This window comes from Cherax quadricarinatus, chromosome 38 (assembly GCF_038502225.1).
Source record: "Cherax quadricarinatus isolate ZL_2023a chromosome 38, ASM3850222v1, whole genome shotgun sequence".
Classification (NCBI taxonomy): Eukaryota; Metazoa; Arthropoda; class Malacostraca; order Decapoda; family Parastacidae; genus Cherax; species Cherax quadricarinatus.
In genome coordinates, this window is record NC_091329.1 from 10,075,812 (window position 1) to 10,097,850 (window position 22,039).

General features: G+C 36.2%; 1 protein-coding gene across 6 annotated transcripts in view; it reads left to right on the forward strand.

The window, feature by feature from the left end:
- Window positions 1-22,039, forward strand: part of LOC128692845 (probable phosphorylase b kinase regulatory subunit beta) — an 80,816-nt gene that overhangs the window by 14,651 nt on the left and 44,126 nt on the right. For 3 of the 6 annotated variants that reach the window (XR_011392892.1, XM_070092092.1, XM_070092091.1), the window contains exons 11-14: window positions 5,381-5,560; window positions 10,288-10,308; window positions 13,312-13,326; window positions 20,895-20,987. Coding sequence is in view for 5 of the 6 variants with exons in the window: in XM_070092092.1 (XP_069948193.1) it covers window positions 5,381-5,560; window positions 10,288-10,308; window positions 13,312-13,326; window positions 20,895-20,987 (309 nt within the window). In the remaining variant the exon portion in view is untranslated. The remainder of the gene's footprint in view (window positions 1-5,380; window positions 5,561-10,287; window positions 10,309-13,311; window positions 13,327-20,894; window positions 20,988-22,039) is intronic. The other 3 variants (XM_070092093.1, XM_070092094.1, XM_070092095.1) reach the window with 3 other exon arrangements.

Genomic DNA, 22,039 nt, shown 5'->3' on the forward strand with positions numbered 1-22,039 from the left:
TGCTGGAAGTCCAAACCCCTCGCCCACAACACCACCTTTACCCCCTCCCTCCAACCTTTTCGAGGACGACCTCTACCCCGCCTTCCTTCCCCTACAGATTCATACGCTCTCCATTATCATTCTAATTTGATCCATTCTCTCTAAATGACCAAACCACCTTAACAACAAGTGATTTAGATAAAGAAAAATTGGATATCAAATTGGGGAGGAGGAGTAGGGAAGAAGTGAATGTTTTCAGATATTTGGGAGTTGACGTCTCAGCAGATGGATTTATGAAGGATGAGGTTAATCATAGAATTGATGAAGGAAAAAAGGTGAGTGGTGCATTGAGGTATACGTGGAGACAAAAAATGTTATCTATGGAGGCAAAGAAGGGAATGTATGAATAGTAGTACCAACGCTCTTATATGGGTGTGAAGCTTGGGTTGTAAATGCTGCAGCGAGGAGGCGGTGGAGATGTCCTGTCTAAGGGCAATGTGTGGTTTAAATATTATGCAGAAAATTCGGAGTGTGGAAATTAGGAGGTGTGGAGTTGATAAAAGTATTACTCAGAGGGCTGAAGAGGAATTGTTGAGGTGGTTTGGTCATTTAGAGAGAATGGATCAAGGTAGAATGACATGGAGAGCGTATAAATCTGTAGGGAAAGGAAGGCGGGATAGGGGCCATCCTCAAAAATGTTGGAGGGAGGGGGTAAAGGAGGTTTTGTGGGCGAGGGGCTTGGACTTCCAGCAAGCGTGCGTGAGCATGTTAGATAGGAGTAAATGGAGACGAATGGTATTTGGGACCTGACAAGCAGGGCCGGATTAAGAAGTCTCCGGGCCCTAGGCTATTCAGATTGGCGGGGCCCCTTTGAGTTACGGGTAAGCGAAGCGACCCCTTCCAGCTTGGGGGTGCGGGGGGGGTCGGTGTGAGCCTGATTAAGGTCTAATTAAATACATTCTGGCTATTTAGATTAAATTTAATAGGGAAAGTACATCAAGACAACCAAAACCATTTACCAACAGCCATTATAACTATCTTGTTAAATCATGCATTTTAAAGAGAATAAACTCAAGACAGCATAGTATTACTAGATTAGGCTATTGAAGTAGTGACATCATGTACCTATTATATTCGGCATAACCACTACAGCACTATTATTCCCTTTATAAATCACTGACCAGTATTGTTATCATTGCATCATGCATAAGACTATCAAATCATATAAACTCAAGAAAGTAAAGAATTTTTTATATTCACAGGCACTTCTTAAATAAACTTTTTTCTGGATTTTATATTGGCAAAATCATCAATTATATTCTGAAAATCAATATTTCTTGTTAGATCAGACTCAATGGTCAACAAGGCTAGGTTACACAATTTGTCTTGGCTCATTGTTGAATGGAGCTGGTTTTTCACTCTTTTCAAAACAGAAAATGAACGTTCTCCTTCACAGTTAGCTGGAAGTGTTAGGTAAAGGCGATACACTATGTCAACATTAGGGAAGGTTTCTGAGATACCTGCATTTCTTAAATGTTTCAAAGCAGCTGAGGGCACACATTTTTCAGGTGGAGCTTTAATCTGATTCATATACCCAGAAAAATGAACTATTTCTTCAACAAATGTGTCCTGAACATCTGCTGAAAGGTGTTGTTGCAACTTTAATGCAGCTTTTCTCAATTCTGCATCTGGCATAGTAGTAATTTTGAACAGAAATCCAAACTTGTCATTGAGATTCTGGTAGATTTCTTTTCTTTTCACCAATTCTGTAATCAGTGAATCCAGAATGACGAAGTATGTAGCTGTCTTACATTTCTGCCTTGGTAGCAACACAATTTCATTGTCTGGCTCTTCAAAATTGCGTTTCCTCTTCCTTGACCGCTGATGATCAGCCCGGTAACTGTAGTCTTTCACCAGCTTTCTCTTCAAACATTTCAAAAGCTTCATCATGGCGAAGTGAGCTTACACATTCCACTAAGCCTGCATAGAGGTTAGCACAAGTAGCCATTTCAATTTCAATTTTCTGAAGTGTCTTGTTCGTGGCATTTAACCGTTCCAGTATACAGTCCCAAAGCACACAGAGTAAGGCCAATTCAAAATCTTCCAATTTTGATGCTAAACTGGCTGCTTTGCTTCTTGTAGTTGCTGTCTGGTCTTCATCCTCTGCTATTTGGATCAAAGCAGAACGTATTTCAGCAAAGCTGTCTTTCAAAGCATGTGTTGCATCATGCTGTGCTGACCACCTTGTTGTTGATAATGATTTGATGACATCTCCATGAATGGTTGACTTGAGTACACTCCACCGATGCGTTGAAGCAGAGAAAAAATTAAAGAGTGCTTGTAAAAGCCCAAAAAATGAAACTGCAGCGACACAACACTCCGCAGCACATGACCTAACAAGATTAAGAGAATGTGCTGAGCAGGGCACATATTCAGCAAGTGGGTTGATTTGCTTGATACGGGCTTGCAATCCATTATATTTACCCGACATGTTACTTGCATTGTCGTAGCTCTGGCCACGGCAATCCATAATAGAGAGATCATGTTCAAGCAGAGTATCCAGTACTACATTCATCATTGTTTCTTCATCATGGCCTGAAAGAGGAATGAATTTTATAAAGCACTCTACAGGCTTACCACTGGAGTCGACAAAGTGAACAATGAATGTCAATTGATCTGTATGTGAAATATCTGGTGTTGAATCTACACTTATTGCAAAGTATTTTGCAGTTTTCACAGCTGCTATGATGTTATTGAGGACCTTCTTAGTCATCAGTTCAATAAATTCATTGCATATAGTAGATGACATGTAAGAGACAGTGCCTCTTCCTGCATTCCCAAGGCGTGACACATGATTTGCTAAGAATGGATCGAATTGTGCTAACAGTTCTATGATCCCTAGGAAATTGACATTGTTTTCCGAACCAAAAACCTCATTTTCTCCACGGAAAGCAAGTCCTCTTAGAGCTAAGAATTTTACAACAGCAACAACTTTTCTAGAACTTTTCTCCAATAAGTGCGCTCTTTTTCAGTTTGATTTTCCAAATGAGAATCCAATAAGCCTTTTTTCTGTGCACGAAATACACTGGCTAAAATGCAGCTCCTACGAGTGGTGCTGTTTTCATGTTCCTCGAAACGCTTGGAATTTTTCCAGTCATTGAACCCCTGTGTGAAGGTATTTTCTTTGGTAGAAAATAACTTGCATGCTGAACAGTACACTTTTCCTGAGCTTTCAGAGTATACTATCCATGATCTTTTCACAGTTTCTGAATTTGCAAGCTTCCTATAAAACATAGATGACTTTAAACAACGACGACTTCCATCATCATAAATCCTTGCTGATTTCCTAAAGTCAATGTTCAGAGTTTGACTGAAGTTTTCTGCAATGAAAGCATTACGTAGAGAATCTGGGATTACATTTGGCCATGAGGCAGGATCTTTTAAGACAAATCCTGTGGATGAAATGTCCGTTGAGACATTGAGAGGAGACACAAAAGAAGTAGATGCTGGCTGAGAAATAATGGAGGGAGGGCTTCCTGTATGATCTGACGTATCTACAGATTCATCTGTACTGGTAACATCAGAAACTGTTTTTGTGAGCATGTCTGTGATCTTTCTGCAGCTTCCTACATCTTTCTTTTTCTGTTGTTCTTCTTGAATTTTCTTCTTTCTTTTCTGTGACCCACTCGCATAAGAACGTCCAACATCACGTTCACGAGATGCCATAATAAGGATGTATCACTGTCTGTAATCATGCAAATACAAATTTTTCATTATCAATTATTATTAATTTTTTAATTATTATTAATTTTTTTTTCTGTCAATTGGGGGGATAGGGCCCTTTTAGCCCCCTTTCCTCTGGCTGCGCATCTAAAAATTCAAAACGTTACCAGAAAGGAGTCATATACAGAACTTTTACCATAGATTAGGTTAGTGATTTGGGCTATGAATATTTTACTAATTCATCCTCCTTGATCTCCAATTTACTGAAACAGAAATCATACTGAGTCCAAGAACAATGCACAATGGTATTTATATTACCATTTTCATAACTAAACTAATCATTATGTTTTGCATGATATATGGCCTACCACCATAGATAAAGACATGAGAATTAAAGAATGCAGGGACAATTTTCAGTTTCACCCAACCAACGATTTTCTGATGTGGCTTATGTGTTTCTGGGGAAATATGTAGTAAATTAATTGATGTTCTACATCACTTCCGTCGCAACTTGAAAACTAAGCATTTGCGACGGAAGTGATGTAGAACATCAGTCAATTGAGATCTGTTATTGAAATGATAAAGACTTAAAGACAGGACAAAGTGCTTTTAAAACCTATAAACGGAAGTCAGTTTCGTTTTTAGGTTTTTCTTTATAGTATTTTTACCAAAAATGCGTCTTTACTGGTCCATGCGTCTTTACTGGTCAAGTAACCCTATCAGGTACCTCCCTTAACATTTAGAGGCGAAAACAAACATTTATCCATACACATCAATGTCTATCAACAACACTTCAGTTAATTTGTCACAGTACAAGTCTAGATAACGTGTAATTACTACAGAAAATTGGAGAGGAATCTCCCATACTCACCCATTAGCGGGAAAACACAGCTGTTCTGATGTAAACAAAGGCGTGTTGAGTGTTGCCATCTATGGTTAGGTTTATTTATTTTTATTTTATTTTATTTCATTATTTATTTTTGTTTTGATTAATTTTTAAAAATAAATTTTACTCTCCAAACACTTAAAGTTTTTAGCTAGGGACCCCTTTGCACTTGCACCATGTGCGCAGTCTTGAATGAGCCCCTGAACCCCTTGGACCGTGGGGCCCCCAAATGCACGGGGCCCTAGGCAAATGCCTAGTTTGCCTATGCGGTAATCCGGCCCTGCTGACAAGCTGTTGGAGTGTGAGCAGGGTAATATTTAGTGAAGGGATTCAGGGAAACCGGTTATTTTTATATAGCCGGACCTGAGTCCTGGAAATGGGAAGTACAATGCACTTTAAAGGAGGGGTTTGCGATATTGGCAGTTTGGAGGGATATGTTGTGTATCTTTATACTATATGCTTCTAAACTGTTGTATTCTGAGCACCTCTGCAAAAACAGTGATTATGTGTGAGAGAGGTGACAGTGTTGAATGATGAAAGTACATGTATTTTCTTTTTGGGGATTTTCTTTCTTTTTTGGGTCACCCTGTCTCGGTGAGAGACGGCTAACTTGTTAAAAAAAAAAATGATGAATATAATTTTCATAGGTATTTTTTTTTTGTTTTATTGTTTATTTCTTGGAAGCAGTCTAATGGAGCAAGCTGCATGTAATATTAATCAGTTGGTCACAGATATAGGAATGATACAGTTGGTCTTGGATATGAGAATGATCTTCATGAATATGGTTTTCAGTACTGTCAGCCAAGTGTTGAAGGAACACCAAAGAATCTCTTCTTATGGGGTCAGAGCATGTGGATCATCACATCCTTACTGATGGACAACCTGCTTCACATCAATGAACTGGACCTCATTCGTCGTCATCTACCTTCGTATAACCGCCCCCGAAAGGGTGGCCGATACTCTGCCTTCCAAGTAAGTTTACACCAAGAGTGTAATAATAATACAAATAATAGTGAAGTCATCAAAAATTTGAACACTTTCTACAATATATTAATTGCATTAAAAATGACCATTTTTTTTAATTTATTCAATATAGTTTTTAGTGCAGTGTAGTGCTGTACATGGTACAGAAAACTTTTGGAAGTTTTATAATTGCATGCATTATATAAAATTAGGATCACCATAGAAACTTTTAAGTTATGCAGCTGTGGATATATATATATATATATATTTTTTTTTCAACAAACCAGCCGTATCCCACCAAGGCAGGGTGGCCCAAAAAGAAAAACAAAAGTTTCTCTTTTTAAATTTAGTAATTTATACAGGAGAAGGGGTTACTAGCCCCTTGCTCTTGGTATTTTAGTCGCCTCTTACAACACATATAGCTTACGGAGGAAGAATTCTGTTCCACTTCCCCATGGAGATAAGAGGAAATAAACAAGAACAAGAGCTAGAAAGAAAATAGAAGAAAACCCAGAGGGGTGTGTATATATATATATACATGTATACATGTACAGTGGACCCCCAGTTAACGATATTTTTTCACTCCAGAAGTACTGTATGTTCAGGTGCCAGTACTGACCGAATTTGTTCCCATAAGGAATATTGTGAAGTAGATTAGTCCATTTCAGACCCCCAAACATACACGTACAAACGCACTTACATAATTGGTCGCATTCGGAGGTGATCGTTATGCGGGGTCCACTGTATATGCTTGTACATGTATGTGTACTGTGACCTATGTGTAAGAAGTAGTAGCAAGACGTACCTGTAATCTTGCATGTTTATGAGACAGAAAAATGGACACCAGCAATCCTTTTCTTTCTTTCTTTCAACACACCGGCTGTATCTCACCGAGGCGGGGTGACCCAAAAGAAAAAACGAAAATTTCTCCTTTTACATTTGGTAATATATATAGGAGAAGGGGTTACTAGCCCCTTGCTCCCGGCATTTTAGTCGCCTCTTACAGCACGCATGGCTTACGGAGGAAGAATTCTGTTCCACTTCCCCATGGAGATAAGAGGAAATAAACAAGATCAAGAACTAGAAAGAAAATAGAAGAAAACCCAGAGGGATGTGTATCTTTCTTCTTTCTTTCAACACACCGGCCGTATCCCACCGAGGCGGGGTGGCCCAAAAGGAAAAACGAAAGTTTCTCCTTTTACATTTAGTAATATATACAGGAGAAGAGGTTACTAGCCCCTTGCTCCCGGCATTTTAGTCGCCTCTTACAACACGCATGGCTTACGGAGGAAGAATTCTGTTCCACTTCCCCATGGAGATAAGAGGAAATAAACAAGAATAAGAACTAGAAAGAAAATAGAAGAAAACCCAGAGGGGTGTGTATATATGTGCTTGTACATGTATGTGTAGTGTGACCTAAGTGTAAGTAGAAGTAGCAAGACGTACCTGAAATCTTGCATGTTCATGAGACAGAAAAAAGGGCACCAGCAATCCTACCATCAAGTAAAACAATCACAGGCTTTCGTTTTACACTCACTTGGCAGGACAGCAGTACGGCCGGTTTGTTGAAAAACAAAAAAAAATATATATATATATATATGTATATATATATATATATATATATATATATATATATATATATATATATATATATATATGTATATATAAACCTTAGAGTTAAGAGTGTCCTGGCTGTCATGGTGGGACTATGCCTATGTTGTAGACAAATTCCCTGCTTCATGGAATGGTAATTTCATCATTCATACTTTATTGCTTTTAGTTTTATACATAGAGCTAACCAGACTGCCTAGGCTCTTCTGTCCCTAAAAATAGCTAGCATTAGTGAGTCCAAGGCTGTTTTGCTTACATAATGCCCTGTGACTTAAATTTCTTTAAAGAAAAATCCCACTGATCAAGATATGTATCTCACATGTTTTGAATAGATAACAATACTGTACTTGGAAGCAGTTGAATTTATTTGCCCTAATTATATTATCAAATATGTTCCCTTTCTTTTAAATTTGGGTCCATTCATTCCTATGCCAGTTAGGTCTTGAAGATTAAGTTTGATAAATTCTGCATGTTGATAGTAACACTGTTTTCAGTGTGATTTAAATTGTGAAGTGGTAGGTGTTGTTTATTTCAACTGTAGCAGATAGTATTGAATCATTAAGCAGCTCAGTTTTATTTTTAATTTGAGAACAAGAGCTTCTAAGTTTACAGAGATTTATTTCCTTCATAAATTAAAAAATTAGTGCATATTTTTTTCTTCACACAAAATGCAAACTTTGAGCTGTATTAATCCATTCACTGCAGGTAACCCATATACACTGTAGTCATTTTTCTTCCTGTGGTAGTGTTGAATTGAGCCTAGCCCTTTTAAAAATGTGGCTACTAGGGAGGGTATGCAGTCAGCAGTATATTTTTCCAGCTTATTAGCTGTATCTCACCAAGGTAGGGTGACCCAAAGAATGAAACAAATTCACCATCACTCATTCTCTGTCCACCTGGCCAGACATGCATGAAAGTCACAATTCAAATGATGCTTTGAACTGCAACATCTCTACTCATCCTACAAAATGCAAGCATTGAATCTTGCATTGAATCCTTGGAGGAGAGGACCAGGAGAGATACAGAACCAACATATAAAATACTCCGAGGAGTTGACAGGGAAGACAGGGACAGACTGTTTGAGAGGTGGGAAACAGGTACTTTGGGATACACAATTGGTAGTTAAAGACACAGATGAGTCATAGGTGCGTCAGGAAGTTTCTCTCCAATCTCAGAGTGATCGGGAAGTGGAATGACCCTGACAGAGAGGTGGTGGAAGCAGACTCCATACATAGTTTTAAGAGTAGGTACTATAGGTCCCATGAGGCTAGGAGAGAAGGAATCTTGCAATTGGCAAGTTGAGAGGCAGGTCCAAGAACTTGGCCCCAGCAGCCACTTATAGGCAAATACATATAGGTAAGTACTCTTCTTTCAAGTCCTCCAAAACTTTAGAACAAATTCTCTATGTTTATACACTTATATTTTGAAGAACTGCTGTACTGCAAAAGTAAAAAAAAAAAAAAAAACAGTGTAATGCATTGAACAGGACATGACATAGTTTAAAGTCTACTGCTGTGAATGGGTTATGATAGCATATTTATTGCTTATTTAATTTATCTTTATTTAGAATTCTTGATGGATATTTTTAATAAGCAGTAATTTAGGTTATTGATTCCTTAGGAGAACACAGTTTGATGTCAAGACAGTAATTATTTTAAGAATGCTACCCTATTGCTTGCCTCTCCACAGGACTCGGTAACTACAGTACCATCTGGTGCAAGTAGCTTTCACTGTATGAAATGAAATGTAGATAACATTGTAAATGCTATTTTTAAACAGCCACAATAAAAGGGATAAAATTATGAAAGGGAATTTCATGAGACTGGTTTGAAATTGTATTTCTGTTCTTGACGTTATCTATAGAACATACAAGTATATCCTCCTTACTCATATATCCATTTGGAAGAGGTACGCTATTAATATTTAATGGAATGAGTAATGTAGGGTATCTGGAAGTGATGTAGTCAGTTGAGCTTATGATATAAATTATTGTATTCTCTACACTTTTTAAATGAAGTAGAAGAGGAGCTTGAGGACATTTTATGAAGAACTTGTCTTGTATACCTTTCCCCTCACATTCAGAGTAAGGTTGCACTTGCAAGATCTTGTGTGAACGTTTATAATCCCCACAACTAAAAGTGTGTGAGAATTAGTGGCAACACTACACAAACTTGCTGAAGTGCTCTCCTTAATAATTTTACCATTCTGTAAATGAAGCACTATCATATGATCATCTCATCATATCATATTCATTTCTTAATATATCACTTTTACCATCATAATCACCATCATCATAATCATCACCACCACCACCACTCACCACCCACCATCACCACCAAAATCAAAATCACCATCAAAATCACCACCACCTCCATAATAATCATCATCAGTCCTCCTCTTCCTCCTCTCATTACTCAAGATCCTCAATAAAAGCCATGGAGTTCTCTTTGCTCTCTATAAAACCAAATAAAAATATTGGTAGTTAGGGTGCATCACTTTGAGACATTTGACTCGTGACATGATTTTTCTCATTTTTATTGTGGCTGCCTTTATTTTTCACGAAATACTTTGCAGTCTGTAATCTAATACCGATGTGTCACTTGTTATATCATTAGTTAATAAAAGTGACCATTATAACAGTTCTGGGAGAGTAATGTGACACAGCTGTTGCTAATATTACCATATTACTCCTGAAATATTAAAACGTGGGTTACTATCATATTTTTAATTAGATTTTATTTTTGTTTAGCACTAGGAACAGGTAGCTTGCTATGGCTCCATACTTTACTAACATCTGAGATAGTCGTGCACTGGCTGATATTTGAACCCTTGTAAGAGTTGTGTGATAATATAATTTTTTCTCATATTACCGTAGGTTTGTGTACATTTTGTATACCTCTGGTTATATAATATTGATTTTTCTTATCTGGCAGGTATTGATAATCAATTATATTCTTAACTGGTCGAATTGATTACCGATACTTTTTTTTTTATAATTTAAAGTGATTTTCCCCCCCGACAGTATTTTTTGAATGATTTAAGTTTTTTTTTATATTAAGCATGATTTTAATATTTTCTCATTAATATCTGCTTGCTTAAAGCTGAAAATTTCTTGTTTTACCCAGCGTTCAAGGTACTTTTTAAAGGTAAGGAGAGGGTGCATTTAGATTTAATTTTTAGTTTGGTCTTTGCCTCCATTAGTGTTATACATTGTGGCACCCTCATCCTACCCATGCAATGCCCAGCACATTAACGTTGCTATAAGTGCTTCCAGTCATCAAAAACTTTTGCTAATGAAAAAAAAGGCTCTTCACTTACACTTGAATCTTATTGGATGACCAAATCAGAATATTTCAGCCTCACTCATTAAAATTCTATATTTGGGGTGTCTTTAAATAAACATTTTAATCAGAAAGACTTGTTATCCAATGCAATTTTGAGTAATCTGAAACTAATTGTGTACAGTTACCTATTTCTTAGGTGTAGGAATAGATTTATGCTCATGGTATCTTGTCTTCAGTGATTACATTGTCATTATGATTTTCAAATTTTTTTTTTTAATACACTGGCCATCTCTCACCAAGGCAGGGTGACTCGAAAAAAAAGAAACAAAGGTTCAGATGATCCTCCAAACATGTGCCCCACTTGCATGTTCTGCCACTAAATCTGTGAAGATAAACCTTCTAATATACTTTTTTTTTTTTTTTGCAGTACTTTTTCCTTGATTTAAAAGTGTGCCTTTTCTTCTCTCTTTTGAGGGCACTGAGAAATATTCTTTATCTATTTTTCGTATAGTTTTGTGATGTTATCTATGGTTATTATGTCTTCCTGTCTTTGAACAGGCTACAATACAAAATATGAATTAAAAAGATAGGTTGCAACATTGAAAATGTCATTGTTGGTTGATTAGAAAAAAAGAGGAAGTGTAATAACTACTTAAGATAATGAAATAATTTGTCATGAAAAGGTAGAAGGAAGGAAAACCTGATTGCAATAGTAGTGTTTCTATCTCAAAAATAACAGAAAGAGGATCAAGCCTCTTTCACTCTATGCACTGAATGACTAACACAGGTTTAGTGCTTTCCATCCGTTACGTTATCTATTAAGTGATTCTTGGGCTTTCCTAAGGCCCAGTCTCATACCAGGCTTCATAGGTTGAAAAAGAAGTATTACAGGACTAAGAACTATTAAGAAGCACATAGGAAAGTAAAGGTGTGTGTATGTATACTGAATGTAAGTAATAGTGTGTTACTTTGTGTTCATGAGATAGAAATTAAAGATAAACAATACTGCCATAGTGCAAAAAATAAACTGAGAGGTTTCATTTTTCATGGTCATTTGATAGGTCTACCAACCTACTCCACAGCTGTGATTATAATATGAGTAGGTAGAAAGGAAAGGTTTTTAATACCATCGAAAGAAAGAAAAAGAGGCCACAATTGTAAACTTAGAAGCAAGTGATTCCGTAAAGATATTAAAAGATACTGCATCTGCAAATAGTGTATAAGTGTCTGTTGTTTTATGTAGTTGATATATTCCAGGTCCATGGCAGCTGTACTAGCTCAGTCGGACTGTGAACACTTAATTCTGTATAATAAGAATTGTCAATGTGCTTTGCAGACTGCACTGATGACATACTGGAAATGTGTATCACAAATATGGAATTGCCAATGGAAATGAGACATAGCATAGTAGTGAATTCCCATAAAGTGAACCCACATAAAACCCAGGAACATGTAGTGGTAGACTGCTGGAATGGGATTCAGGAGGTGGTAGTGCAGTAAACCCTCTATTTAACAGACTTTGGAAATACTGTCTGACAAAATCCACTGGGTCACAAAGGCTGATCGTTATAGAAGTGTCCGTTATTGTTACGATCATAGCAAAACAATATTCATACACCACAGTCACTGTTAATGGCCACCTGCTTTAGACAGCTATATGACAAATTAAACACTGAGGGCAGGACACCATGAGCTCAGCTCTGCTCCTGTAACTACAAATAGTTAATCACAAAAACGAAATCACTGTGGTCTGTGTCCTGCCTCCCTCTCTGCAATACGTAGTTTAACTCCAGTTTATTTTTGCCCAAAATATGGTACATAATATAGGCTTTTCTAAGCATATGATTGGTTTAGTACTTTATGATTATAATAATAATTCTAAACATTTATAAAACAAATTAGCCCCATCCCATTACATTAGGAAATTATTTTTTTACTACTTAGGTTTATTATTATGTTTTTATTATTATCATTATAAAAGAAAAACAGAAGTTACCTTACACTTTCTAATACATGAATCATTATAATAAAAATGAGATAAAATATGGAACATTTTAAAACCTCCCTCCCTCTTCTCCCATTTTCCCTGCTTCTCCCCTCCCCTGCCCTTCTCCCAGGTATATACGAAAAAAAATTTTAAGTTCGTACAAAATATTTAAAATATTGTACTTTACTATGCAAGGTTGTTTCATTCCCTTTCCCCATCAACATTGTTTATATGCCTTGGTTTTACAGTCTCCCGCAGCTGTATGATCCATGCGAGTTTTAGTTATAGTCTGCCACAGGATTTATAATATGGTAATACATGTAATAGAATAATGTTCATTGTAATAATGAAAGGAACTGCAAATTATAAAGACTAAAAAGTCACAGTACCGTGGCTGGAACAGTTCATCAAAAAACCTTCTCCTAATTACAGGTTATTGGTGAATTGCAAATTATATAATTATTTATGCAAGGAATTATTTGAAACCCTATTGTCAAAAAAAAATTTCCTATCCACCATTGCTATTTTTTCTTGGTGGTCAGGTGTTCACTAGTCATCCAGGTGCTTCAGTGGAGTTAATAGGGGTCTGCCTGCATCATTTTACTTATACTGTCTTCACTTGTGATATGTGAGCATGGTGCTTTTGTGAGTGTGTTCTCAGAATTTATTTTGAGTGGTATGAGCTCATGTGTTGTTACGTACTCTTGCTGGTAAAGAGTGGTGTAGTTCCTTCATATTTGGGTACCTTTCATTGACAGATTTTTTTTGACTTCTTTCTAAACCATTACTGTACTTACTTTTATCTACATTTTCCCTATGCGATGTGAATTATCTACAAGAATTTCATAAAATCTTGCTTTTCTTTCATCCCTTTGTAGAGCAAGAACAGCAAAGTAAGTACGCACCAGTGTTGATTCTGTAAATGGTAATAGTAGTGTAGTGTAAATAGTGGCTGTGGTTTCTCTCTCTCTCTCTCTAGCATTGGTTATCATCAGTAATGGAAATGGGAGATACATGACATGTGTATCCATGTATCCATTTTTTGATGTTTGATTTCTGCACTAATGTCAAGTTTCTACCAGTCAATTATGATGTCAGTAATAAAGCCACAAGAGCAGTACAGTAATTGAAAACTTTTATTTTGTTCCCCTATGTAAAAACTGTGTATTATGTAACTAGGGAAAGGATGGCAAAGGAAGCAATGTTAACCTTAGATGTCCAAATTTCCATTTTGTATGCTCACAAAATGTCTTTAAAATTAGTCAGATTTAAAAAACTTGGAATTAGTCAGACTTTTAAAAAGTTTGGAAGAGCAATTGGTCAGATTTGAAAAAAATATTTGTAATAGCAATTGGAAGAGTTTAAAGAGCTACCTTTTCCCAGAACTACTAGCTGTAAGGGTTCACTGTGCTTGCCTTGCTCCCCTCTTCAAAAGAAAAAGAAAAAGAAAAAAATATAGCTGTGGTTGGTTGGTTAATTGAGCTCCAAGCAGTGAGTTATTAAGGCTGTTTGTAAACAGTTCACCACCAGTCAAGAATACTTAATCAGTGCATATTCACACTGAGAGACATACACCTCTCGGTGCACACATCCTTGCCTAGTTACACCACTGTCCCAAGTGCGTCCCTACTTCTTAAAGCCCATTTCCATCACTGTTTATCATGCTCACGGTTAATATATGCTGTATATAAAATGCCTCTGCTGAATTTCTAAAAACTTTAGAAGTTGTGAAAGTTTATGAACTAGATAAGTAGTGCATGGGTAGATTTTCTGTACTGCTCTAGTAAAAGTACTTGTACAATACTGCATTGATAATTAGCATGAAAGGATTTGTATTGTATTCTTAGCTAGTTTATAGTTTGTTTCATGTAAAATGCAACATTAAACTGTACTGTGAATGATAAATTACTACATTGTATAGGATAATTCACCTGGGTATTGTGTATTTGTCTGAGCTGCAGTAATATTAAATAAACACCTTGTTTGTAATTTTAATGATCAGAATTCCATTGATGATGACTAATAATAATTATTGTTTATTATATAATATCTCTATTAAAATAATTTATGTATCTTGTCTAAATATAATAAATATGTAATGAACATATGGCACTGGGAAAGATGTATGCGGCACTCAGTCAGGTTTAAAACCTTGGGTCTGGCTATTAATTGGATAGATGACTATCTAGACTAGCTTTGTCTTTAGTTAAGAGGACTTTTGAAAGCTAAAGACTTCCTGTCTGTGACATAGGTGTACAAATATTGTCATATTTTAACCCTTTGACTGTCGCAACCCCCAATCCTGAGGTGTCTCCTGGTGTTGCAAAATTTAAAAAAAAAAAATTATTTTTTCTTATGAAATGATAGAGAATCTTTTCCCGATTGTAATGACACCAAAAAAACGAAATTTGATGGAAAACTGACGGAATTATGCTCTCGCGAAGTTAGCGACCTCGGCACTGTTTACAAATCGGCGATTTCGCCCACTTTGAGCCCTATTTTCGGCTAATTTCATTGTTCCAGTCGCCCAACCTCATAGCTATTTCTTTAGAACTCCATTTTTTCTATCGATTGAGTACAAGAAACTGCCCATTTACCGATTTCAGCTACCTAATAATGTGGTCAGAAATTTGCAATTTGGCCAATTTCACGAAAACTAAAAAATATGACAATTTCAAAATATGGTCCAGAATGAACAATGCAGACATTCCTGGCTCTAAAATAACATTTTCTTTGTTCATCAGTCATGTCTCCAGGCTCCTCTGATATTACTCTTGCTTTCTATTTTGAATTTTTATTCAAACAAAAAATAGAAGACTTACTATTATGCAGACTACTGCAATACTGTAATAATTGTATAAATAACATCAACCCATTCATGACTGCATATTAGAATGGCTAGTTGGACATTTATTGGACAATGGCATCATTTGTTTACTTTTGAACATTGGCAAAAATCAAACATTTCCCCTACTTTGAGCTCCATTTCTAGATTCTTTTTATAGTAAAATCAATCAAAATCACCTCTATTTCTATAATATATTTTCCATTCTATCAAATGAGACCAAGAAAACGAGAATACAACCATAAATACTATATGAAAATAGACCACAAATTCGGCATTTTAATTAAAAAAAACGATCGGAGTTTTTTTTTTTCTCATTATGCACTGCGTGCTCCAGGATTTTTTTTATATGGTGCACACTGACCACACAGACCCATTCTCTCACATGTGGGCCTACCAGCTTTCTCCTGCTTGATTTGAAGCCGCTAGAATTTATGAGTATATATACGTCACACACGGTACCTCGTAAGACGTATATATACGGCCGCGACAGTCAAAGGGTTAACACTGGCCATTTCCTACTTGGCAGTGGCCCCCCCCCACCCACACACACAAAAAAAAAATATGCATTTCTTCTTTGAGTTGCCATGCCTTAATGGAAAAGCTTGGTAAGTTAAAAAAAAATATTATGTAGTGCAGCCTTGGCTTAATTTTTTTTTTTAACATACCAGCCGTTTTCCACCAAGGCCGGGTGACCTGAAAAGAAGAAAGCAATAAAGTTTATCTTTTTTTTATACATTTAGTAATTTATACAGAAGGGGTTACTAGCCCCTTGCTTCCAGTATTTTAGGTGCCTCTTACAACACGCATGGCTTACAGAGGAAAGATTCTTTTCCACTTCCCCATGTCTTAAATATACACAATACAGTGGACCCCCGCATAACGATTACCTCCGAATGCGACCAATTATGTAAGTGTATTTATGTAAGTGCGTTTGTACATGTATGTTTGGGGGTCTGAAATGGACTAATCTACTTCACAATATTTCTTATGGGAACAAATTCGGTCAGTACTGGCACCTGAACACACTTCTGGAGTGAAAAAATATTGTTAACCGGGGGTCCACTGTATATCATCATTATACATACCATTAGTTTATTGAAAAAACTGCAACAAAAAACATTAGGTGTCATTAAACTAATCAGAGTGATTAAGAAAGGCCTTTATATACATACAGTATCCTTTTTTCAATAGAAGTGATTAGAGTTCTTCATTTCTTCACTTCACAACTTGAATTTTCTTGTAATACAGTCAATTGTTGCCTTCAAGAGTGGCTTCTTGAAGTAGGTGAAGACTGTTAATCTGAGAAATTACGGCCTGTTTTGCCCCTCCGGGAAACATGATGGTCTTTAGGCTTTTGACAGGAAATTATTTTTATTTTAATTATGAAATGTTCTTTATGAATTGAGTGGTGAATTGTAGTAGTATATTTGAAAGGGCCTAATTTTGTAATCTGCTTGTATGTGAGATTACGCGTTGTATCACTGCTCTTTTTTTTTATGAGCTTTTTTTTTTCTAAAACAAATGCTGTGTTTATAAGACTCCTATCTTTTTTGAGATGACTTTTGCTATTGTAAGATTGCTCGTTTTTCTAATATGACTTTTTTTTTTTTTTTTTTTTTAAGAGAATTGCTGTTACAGATGGATCAGCATTAGTGTTCTACTAGCTAGTAAGCTAGGTAAAATTGTTTTCTGTGGAGGAACCCCTCTTGTTACTAGTTAGAAATAGCACCAAGCTAGACTAATATGCCCCCCACCACTCTCCTCATTGGTGATCTTCTGCACCAATGTTGGGTGGGTGTCTTGTCTCTTGTGAAAGGCTCTTCATTCAAGGGATTGGATCTGCTCTTCTCCTTCAGATCAGACCTGATTGCCCTCCATAAACAAATAATTACTGTAACTAACTAAATACCAGTATTGAAAAGTAAAAACTTGTATACAAGTTAGGGACTTGCCACCTTCATGCTGGGTAATTATCCCAAGTTTCATATCCCAAGTAATTGCTTTTGCACCATCATAAAGTCGAAATATCATAAGTCAAACCTTTGTAAGTCGAGGAGCACCTGTATGTCAATCGTCCTTTCTAGGGATGGATGTAGTTAACGATTTTCATTATCACACATTTATTTATTAGCATTCTTTAACTCATTTTATTATGGCATGCCTCATTGGTGGCACGCATGTATTTTACTGGAAGACGTCCTAGTCCATTTTTATATTTTAGGTATTGCATCAAATAGAAAGGGAAGCCATGGTTAGTTGGATGGAGGCCATTTCCTGTTTATTACTTTTGAGCATTTTTTTAATAACTTTTATTGCAAGAATGCTTATTTACAAAGCTCTTGCCTTCACCTTGGATTAGAAAAACTCTTGGAACTCATCAAAGGTATTGATCCTGGTACAAACAGCACCTCCCAGACCTTATTTATGCATAATTATATTAATCAACTAATAAACATCTAATTAGAATACTGATATGGAATTTTGCAAATGATGATCTCGTGAATGTGTTGGACTTACTGTACCATAATGAATCAGCAATTATGAAATTTGCATTTTCAATTTTTGTACCCTAGTGAAAGTTAAGAAATTACATGTACCTGTGTCTTTGCTTAGTCTACTACATATACATACATTACACAATGTACTTTGCATTGAACACAGTGAGAAGAGGCATGTATTTATTTCATTAATATCAAAAATTTGCTTGCATAGCTTAATGCTTATTAAAACAAATCGCGCAAGCGCTTTTTGCATTATTGACATTCCTCGAGTCAAGTGTCAAATAATTATATTTTAGTTTTCGTTTTAGATTTCCATTGCCATTTTTCCTTAATTGTTCATTAGATAATGATAGCATGAGAAAAGTTTTCTACAGTAGCTACAAGGACTTGTAACAAGGATACCACAACGATAATTTTGGTGATGACTGGTAAATAACAACAACCGTGTTAACTAGGATATAAGAACTTCAGTGAGCTGTTAACTGACCCCAAGCTAACATATGGGAGACAAAAAATAATTAAACTTTAGAAAAAGTATAAACCTACTCTTCTTTCTTTCTTTCAACACACCGGCCGTATCCCACCGAGGCGGGGTGGCCCAAAAGGAAAAACGAAAGCTTCTCCTTTTACATTTAGTAATATATACAGGAGAAGGGGTTACTAGCCCCTTGCTCCCGGCATTTTAGTCGCCTCTTACAACACGCATGGCTTATGGAGGAAGAATTCTGTTCCACTTCCCAATGGAGAATAAACCTACTCTTTTTTCTTTTTTTTTTTTTTCAACAAGTCGGTCGTCTCCCACCGAGGCAGGGTGACCAAAAAAAAAAAAAAAAAGAAAGAAAATCCCCAAAAAGAAAATACTTTCATCATCATTCAACACTTTCACCACACTCACACATTATCATTGCTTTTGCAGAGGTACTCAGAATACAACAGTTTAGAAGCATATACGTATAGAGATACCCAACATATCCCTCCAAACTGCCAATATCCCAAACCCCTCCTTTAAAGTGCAGGCATTGTACTTCCCATTTCCAGGACTCAAGTCCGACTATGATCTTTTATAAAATTTTCTTTGTTGATAATTTGGCATATTTCCTCCTCTCATTCTCTTCCCTCTTCCTGAGCTGAGTCACTTGTATGGTGGGAGAAGTCTCCTCCTCTCAGCACAGTCTTTTGATAAAGAAGTCAGTGAGTTTAGGGCTTTTCATGAATAAAATAAATACATCAGTGACTATTTTTTTATATTTTGTGTTTTTTTTAGACAACTTTTTTAGTTTTGCACCAAGTTATCCCATGCAAGATTTCCTTTATGCATTACAGTTGTTTCTCAGTTTTATATACATGCATACAAAATATATTCCCTGATAAATGGTAACTCATCCCTCAGAATGACTTTAAATAGCAGTGTTTACTTATTCATATCTTAATATTTTATGTAAAATACAAATTGCTGCTGTAAATTGCCATTTGTAGCTACAGGAGCAGAACTAAGTATCATTTGTCCTGTTTTCAGTGTAATTAATGTAGCAAAAATACAGCAAGTAGTTATAGCACTTACTACCTGTGACTCCCAAGGTAATAAACAATTCATATCGTGTAAACATTATCACTGTTTCCCGCATATGTTGACTGCTGATGCAGAAAAAAACTAATTTGCTGCTATCCATGATGACTGAAAGTATACCCCAAATTTATTCCTTGGGTTATGCAAATATCTTATTTTTTTTTAATGAACCAGCCATATCCCACCAAGGCAGGGTGATCTAAAAAGAAAAACGAAAGTTTTTCTTTTAAAATTTAGTAATTTATACAGAGAAGGGGTTACCAACCCCTTGCTCCCAGTATTTTAGTTGCTTCTTACAACACGCATGGCTTATGGAGGAAGAATTCTTTTCCGCTTCCCAACAGAGAAATACATATCTGATTATTACAATGAAATAAATCCCTTTCCCCTCATCCATCCCATCCTTTCATCCTATCTTCCCCATTTCTTTCCTTCATCCCTCCTGTCTTTTTTCCCAGTCATACGGCTTAGGTCGACTTATGGCTTGTAATATACAATACCTCTCTTACTGAATTTCATTGTTACTAGTTAAATGCTACTTAATTAATCTCATACTTAGTGTGTATATCTTCACAAGGTTTTGAATTGCTTATGATATCCTACATTCACTTCTGATATAGTACTGATATAGTATTGTACTTCCCCAGACTGTCTTATCCTCACATGAAACTGATGTGACCTTGATATTTATTTTTGTCATTCCTTTGAAGAGTAGAAGTCACAGTACTGTGGCTGTAACAACTCACAGTTTGGAAAAGGATATATTCAGAAATGTTTTGGTTCTCCCTGGACCATTGTCCCATACCCTATTATGGACCATTTGCGACTTGACAATGACCCAGGATGACCTGAAATGTCATCTAAAGCTTGCTCTCCAAATTGTGTGTCACTTTTGAATCATTCCTATGGATTTTTCTGCTAACATTTTTATGATCTTAATAGTTTGTCAAGTTAATTAGCAGAGGAGGATATAAGGACATACACTAATGATTAGTACGGTTGAAGACTATTTTTCAAAGGCAATTTTAACTAATAAACGAAGTATCACAGAAACATTTGGTGTACACCTGTAAAATTTGTGTATGTCACTTGCATCATGTGCATGATCTACTTTTATACCATTATAAAGGGTGGAGAGGAAAGTACTTCAAATATGTATACTAAAAAATAATTCAGGTTAGCATTTTCTTGAAAATCAGATAAACTAAAAGAGACAGAGGTGGCATGTGTAAATGTATACTGCTGTTAATGTAAGATATGAAATACTGAGATTCTTAAACTTTATGTCAGAATTAGCAACATCATAGTTTAGTTTCTACATTAGTAGTACTACCTCACCACAGGTATGTGACATTACTACATTAAAGGTATTAAATGTTAAACAATTAGGCTTTGTTAATGAAGCTTTGTTCCTGTGTGTTAAGATTCCAATATAAAACTGTATTTCAATTCATGAAAAATATTACCAGTGCCAGAAGGATAGGCTTAAAATTTCCAAATGTTATATGCATTGATTTAGGTTATTTTAAATGATTTTTGTTACAGGGAACAGCAAGTGACTTGGTAGTACAAGTTGTCCTGATCGCAGAGAGTATGCGATTGCAAGCAATGATGGCAACATACGGTATCCAGACCCAGGTGGGTTTGTATTTTCTTCATAATGTTAGACAAAGTGATGTGGTAAAAAATAAGGGATTGAGCTTGCTATATGTATTCATATGTGGGTTATATGAGTAATATTTTTTTTTTCAACATATCAGCCATCTCCCACCGAGGCAGGGTGACCCAAAAAAAGGAATAAACACTTTCACTATCATTCAACACTTTCACCATCTTTCACACATAATCACTGTCTTTGCAGACATGCCTGAATACGACAGTTTAAATGTCACTCCAAACAGCCAATATCTCAAACCTTTCCTTTAAAGTGCAGGCATTGTACTTACCACCTCCAGGACTCACAGTCCAGCTAACCGGTTTCCTTGAATCCCTTCATGAAAGATTACCAACGCCGCCACGTGGCGGCGTTGAGAATCATTCTGAAATTCGAAACAACACAGGCCTCAAGGGTTTCGGTTAAAGGGATGTACATCTGTAACACATCAGTCATTTCCCACCAAGGCAGGGCGGCCCCAAAAAATGAAAAACTTTCATCATCATTCACTCCATCACAGTCTTGCCAGAGGTGCTCTTACACTACAGTTATAAAACTGCATCATTGACACCCCTTCTTCAGAGTGCAAGCACTACTTCCCACATCCAGGACTCAAGTCCGGCCTGCCGGTTTGAGATATTGAAGGCATTAAAATTAACCACTGTGGTAAATACAGTATGTGAGGCCTCTTATTTTGTCTTCCAAGAAATTGCCTTTTGTTGAAGAAACCTGATGCTTATGTATTCTGCTGTATAAATTTAAATAACATGGGTTGTTTGTAATATACAGTAATTAGGTGCTGTTTCTGTGTGCATAATTTTTGTCCAGTGAGCTTGTGGAAATATTACATTAGTGCTAGTACTGATTTAGGAGAGTAGGAAATTAAGGAAGAAAATGAAAAATTTGGAGAAAAAGTGCACAATTCAAAATGATGGGACAGGACAAGAAATTGAAAATTTGGATTGACATTTTCTTGTAAAGCATAATAGTTACCATTAAACTATTTCATTCAGAACACCCCTCTAAAATACTTTTA